Genomic DNA, 6,000 nt, shown 5'->3' on the forward strand with positions numbered 1-6,000 from the left:
TAATAAATATTTGTTGGTTATTGAATGAACCAATATCTGAAACTACCCAGGACATGACATCATGATGATTTCTTTTTGTTGGTCCTTTAAGTACTGTAAGGGTTGTGACTTATCATAGATTTATAAAAATTATTCTGTATTTTGAAGATAATTTATTGGGATGCAGACTAGAATGGGGGAAAAGCATAGTACATGGAGTCAGATGATATGCATTCAAATTGTGATTCTGTTTACTAATTAGCTATGTGACCCTAGCCTGTTTTCTCAACCACCTCTAAGCCACAATGATCTCATTCCCAAAATGTGAAGACACTTTTTTCTCAGTTATGACCTGAGGCTCAAATAATATGACAGATAGTAAAACACTCTGTGAAACTGAAGAGCAGTGAAAAAATACTACTGGGCAGACTTTGCACAAGACATCAGACATCTATTTCCAATTTTGTTGTAAATTTCCTATATGTATTCCTGCATTTGCTTATTGTATTGTCAAATTTCCTTATCTCTAAATTGAAAAATATTTTACCCATTGGGAAAATGTGCTCCCTCTCAAAAATATCCTGATTGTTACTTTGAATTTGCCCTACTGTATCAAATATATGGGCTTCCCTGGTGGCTCAGTGGTAAAGAATCCACCTGCAAATGCAAGAGACATGGGTTCCATCCCTGCGTCGGGAAGATCCCCTGGAGAAGGAAATGGCAACCCACTCTGGTATTCTTGCCTAGGAGATCCCATGGACAGAGGAACCTGGTGGGCTACAGTCTATAGGGCCACAGAAGAGTCAGACATGACTTAGCCACTAAAACAAAAACAGCAGCAATCAAATATATGCCTGAAATTTTTCTTTTCCAATATTTTCCTTCCGACACTCTTCCTTCCCACATGAACATGTGCTATTCATGTTTCTAACAAGAGTATCAAGGTTAAGAAGTTTGGCCACAAAAATAGTTCCTCCCCACTTCAATCTCTTTCATCTTCCTTCCTTTACACCTGAGTCTCACAGAGCTCTAAGAGCTTTGATTGTAATATTTACAGATAAGAGTTAAGGTAATGATTCACAAAACCATAAAAGGAGATGAGAGAGAGACAATGAGAAAACCAGGTGCGTGTCAAGAACTTAAAGTGTTGAGATTCTATCTTAGAAAAGTCTATGGTGCCTTTTGTCAATGGTTAGCACATACATTTTAATAGGAAAAGAAGGAAGTCTTAATTCCTGCAAGTGTCCAGAAAGTCTTGTACAAGGCTAAGGTGTTTCATAGGAAGGGGTTCTGGGGGCAGGAGCCAAGCCTGATAATTCCAGATCATCCAGAAGAAAAATCTGTGAACACAAAGTAATGAGCATAAAATGTGGGTCAGGCATAAGTCCAAACAGGCTGACTCAGTGCTCACAGGAGAGGGCAGAAAAGAACATACAACTCACAGAGGCCTCACCCCAACTTCTCTCCAGGAGGATGCTAGAAGGAGACAGAAAGAACAGAAAGGAACTACATCTGTTCCACATTTATAACAAAAGTGCCAAGTCTACATAAAAACAAATATGTTGCTTTGCAATTGTGCTGAAGCTGGAGGTTTTAGCACCCACAAGAGTTACATAAAATGGGGGGAAATTATCTCATTGGCAGGGAATATACCTGTTTTTTATTCCTTCCCTCTAAACTCCCATGGCCAGTGTCAGTGTTATCATTTGCTCAGTGGAGACCTTTATTAGACGACAAAGTTAAAGATAAAAACATCTGATCTGGCATAAATTCTCCCAGATGCATAGATAGCTATGCTTCATATAGGAAATATAGTCAATTTAATAATCTGCCCCTGCTGTTGTTGCTGTTTCTGTTTGTTATTTTTTAATGTATTTACTTATATAACATAGTCATCATATATAGCCAGATCTGGCTTGGGAAAACAGATTTTTATGAAGCAGCCATGAAATTAAAAGACGCTTTCTCCTTGGAAGGAAAGTTATGACCAACCTAGATAGTATATTCAAAAGCAGAGACATTACTTTGCCAACAAAGGTTTGTCTAGTCAAGGCTATGGTTTTTCCTGTGGTCATGTATGGATGTGAGAGTTGGACTGTGAAGAAGTCTGAGCGCCGAAGAATTGATGCTTTTGAACTGTGGTGTTGGAGAAGACTCTTGACAGTCCCTTGGACTGCAAGGAGATCCAACCAGTCCATTCTAAAGGAGATCAGCCCTGGGATTTCTTTGGAAGGAATGATGCTAAAGCTGAAACTCCAGTACTTTGGCCACCTCATGCAAAGAGCTGACTCATTGGAAAAGACTCTGATGCTGGGAGGGATTGGGGGCAGGAAGAGAAGGGGACGACAGAGGATGAGATGGCTGGATGGCATCACTGACTCGATGGACGTGAGTCTGAGTGAACTCCAGGAGTTGGTGATGGACAGGGAGGCTTGGCATGCTGCGATTCATGGGGTCGCAGAGAGTCCAACACGACTGAGCGACTGATCTGGTCTGATCTAGTAACATTTTCATGGAGAAAAATAAATAAGGCTAGAAAATACCTTTCATTGAAAAATAACAATTTTCTAAAAATCTTACAAAATTCTTCAGTACACTTGGCTTGATATACTATTAATATAAATAATTAATGGTGAGTGCAAGAGATTTGAGAGCCCTAAATGGCAACCCACTCCAGTGTTCTTGCCTGGAGAATCCCAGGGATGGGGGAGCCCGGTGGGCTGCCGTCTACAGGGTCTGCACAGTCAGACACAATTAAAGTGACTTAGCAGCAGCAGGAGCAGCAAATAGGCTCCTTGAACTTTTATGTTGTGTATTTTGAGCACCTGATTAGTTACCAGATATAGTAAATGTGCTTACTGAATAATTATTGAGTAATATGTATAACCTGTGGTGTGTGTATATATTTAGTGAAACATAGTAAGAGTGAATAGAGTAATGATATCTTTGCATTACATATATATACATGCATACATAGAACTATGTATGTATGAATCTCTACATGTTTGCTTTCCACATCTGGTGCATTCTAGTTGGGAAGAAAATGGATACTTGAGGCATAAAAAGTAAAGTTCTTAAGTAGACCAGTTTAAGAGATCTTAAAAGCGGTTTTTGGAGCCCTTGTGTTGACAGTGTGGTAAAAATTCTGAACGTAGGACATGATCTCTGAAGAATGGCTTTTTGTACAAATATGTTTGCCAAGATTACTTTATGCTTTGGAATTTATTCCCTCCCAGAGTTCCAGCTGCAAAAAGAGAGGAGCTAGGGTAACACTATGGGTTACTTCTTTTTCATGCAAAGCCCCTATAGATAGGATGTATGTAGAAGTGGCTGAGGCTTCTGTTGTTACTTTCCTCCTTTCCAAGCTGGTGGGAAATGCGGTTTTGTTGTGTGGTCATCTTAAAAGGATTTGGGAAGGAATCATTTCCTCCAACCAGTTCATTGTAAAAAATAAACCAAGGTCCAGAGAGGTTAAGTAATTTGCCTGAGTTCACGGCAAGTAAATAAAGTGTCTCTCTCTAAGTACATCCGGAATAACAAGTATTCTAGGACCCCTGTTAGCCCCATTGTCCTATTCTTAGGCTAACGTTTGCAAACAGCACAGAAAACAATTGCAGATTGAGGACTGGGGGCGGGGGGAAGGGTAGGAAGTGGTTATTAGCAAATCCCTGGGCCTGGGGATCACCTGCTCTTTCGGATCAACCGTGAAACAAGCTATTCATAAGGACATCGAGGACGACTGAGCCATTGTTTTCAGAACCAGCAGTGGAGAATCAGCTCCATGGTGGCTTTGGGGGGGTGGGGGTGGGGGGTTGCACCAAAGGGCGGGAGCAGTAGTCGTGTAAAAGGAGTGAGCCAGGAAGAAGGGCTGCAGGGACCCCGCCGCGCCACCTTTCGGCAAACCAGGAAGTGTTTTTGCAATAAGCGCAATGGACCGACCCACGTTTCGAAACGAAAGTGTGAACGGCAGACAGCAGGCCCCAGTTGGGTGCAGTAACTGCAGACCCTCGGGTGGGTTTATGCCTGGGAGGCTGTGGACCGGCAGCTGAATGGTCAGAGCCGGTAGCAGCGAGTTGGCTTCAGAAAGTACACAGAGCAGGGCAGGCTTTCCGGTCTTAGCGAACTGCGACTGAGCAAAGTCTCCGGTAAACAAGCTTCCTGCAGCTACATCCATATGCGCGCCCGCTGCGCGCCCCTCTCACCAGTGTTTCCGATGCACCCAGCCCTCTGCTCGGCCGCCCCAGTTGCCCTCTCTCCCCTGCCCCACCTCCCGGGTCTTGCTTCCCAGGTTCCCACTCCCACAGCCGGCGCACCACACTCACCATCTCTTGCCTGAGGAGGTGAATCTTGGTTTCCAGCCTCTCCAGGGTGCTACTGGAGTGGGTGGGTCGTGGGGAGCCAGAGGTTGGGGAGGATGAAGAGGAGGACGACAAGGAGAGAGGGAAACTGCAGCAGCTGCTGCTGCTGCTGCAACCGCTGCCGCTGCCCCCGCTCCCCCCTCCGGGGTCTCTGTCCCTCTCCGGGGGAACCGGCTCCTCCCCACGGAGCGAGCGCACTAGGCTCTCGGGCACTTTGCGTCCCAGCTTCAGCTCGATGTCTCTGAGGTCGGGCAGCGGGCCGTCTTCCATGACTTTTCAAGAACGATGAAAATGGTAATAAAATACTACGGATGAGAGTCAGCAGCGGCCTCCAAGGCTGCCTGGAGATCGACACACCCCTCCCAAGCCCGGGTGTCTATCCTCCGTGGTTCAAACGCACTGTCCACTCCATAGCCGCCTGCGCGCAGTTTAAGTCCTGAAATCCACACAGGACGCGGCGGGTCGCAGCCGCAGTTCCCGGGGCGCTGTGACTCGCCCAGCACTTATAAGATTATAAAGCCCTCTTCATCCTCTTCCTTTTTGGCCACCCCACTGCAAAGTTAAGTTAATTGATATTGCAGAGAGGGGGAAATTCCGAGTGCTAGAGACCAAAAGACAAGAGAGGGAAATGTCTGTTTCAGCTCAATGGGGGAAAAATTCACGTTATAAAACTGTCCATTCACATCCCAGCGCCATTCACCAACTGCCCATCTGGTACCATGCGACACAAAATAATGATGTGGCCACACTCCAGGGTTGTTTCATTTCCCAGCCATATGTCTTCAAGCTTTTGGTATATCCTGGATTATCAGAAATAATTTCTGATCCATGAGAGAGGAGGTCTGACGTGTGCACAGACACATTAAAAAAAAAAAAAAAAAGTTTGCTTAACAGGAGTTTAACGGCTTTCTCAATGCTGCAGAAATCCCCTTCTTCCCATTTAGGCTGTTAGATCCAAGTCATTGTGTTCCCCCAAGCCTCAGAAACTAAACTCTGCTGGCAGGTGGACCAAACCAGGGCCAACCCTTGTACCGTAAAGCATAGGCAAGAAGAGCAATAGAAAATTTCCCACCCCTGCTGCTCCCTGTAGTTTCAACGTCCTGTTTTAGTTGAAAGCACTTTGATTAGACTTAAAGGTTCAGTTTTTCAAAATTGCCGGGTAACTACAACTTCTAGAACTGGTAACAAATACTAGAGGCAGAAAAATGTCTTTAACTGTAGTATTCCCCCTCCCTCATCTTCCTATATGGCAAAAATTTTGCTTCAGAGAAGCCTTTCCTAATAATTTTGTACTAATGTAAGGTGTAATAATTCCACCAAAAGTTCATTGAGAGTGTGCAACCAAAGTTAATTGTCTTATCAAACGTTACGCTATGGCAGCACAAGCAGATGTGAAAAATTAAATAGCCAGAATAACCTATATGATTACTGAGTGGTAGATTTTAAAAGGGGAAAGTTGCTGATATACTTTTACCTTAATTATGGAGGAAGAATATTGAATCTAACTAGTAAAAAGTTGTCTTTGGTAATTTATCTTTTTTTTTTTTTTTCCCCAGCTATTTAAAAGAAACCCAAAGCATGCCATCTATGGATCTGAGACACTTCTACCAAATAAGTTATTATGAACTCTGTGGATTATAGTCTTGATTTAACATTGAATTTG

At 43.7% G+C, this 6,000-nt stretch overlaps 1 protein-coding gene across 1 annotated transcript in view; it reads right to left on the reverse strand.

Moving 5' to 3' along the window:
* The window catches only part of LURAP1L (leucine rich adaptor protein 1 like), a 54,727-nt gene extending 49,431 nt beyond the window's left edge, over positions 1-5,296 (reverse strand). The window contains 1 exon segment of the mRNA NM_001101256.1: positions 4,302-5,296. Coding sequence (NP_001094726.1) covers positions 4,302-4,607 — 306 coding nt within the window. The 5' untranslated portion in view covers positions 4,608-5,296.
* Positions 5,297-6,000: the final 704 nt, after the last annotated feature.

This window comes from Bos taurus, chromosome 8, assembly GCF_002263795.3.
Source record: "Bos taurus isolate L1 Dominette 01449 registration number 42190680 breed Hereford chromosome 8, ARS-UCD2.0, whole genome shotgun sequence".
Taxonomy (NCBI): Eukaryota; Metazoa; Chordata; class Mammalia; order Artiodactyla; family Bovidae; genus Bos; species Bos taurus.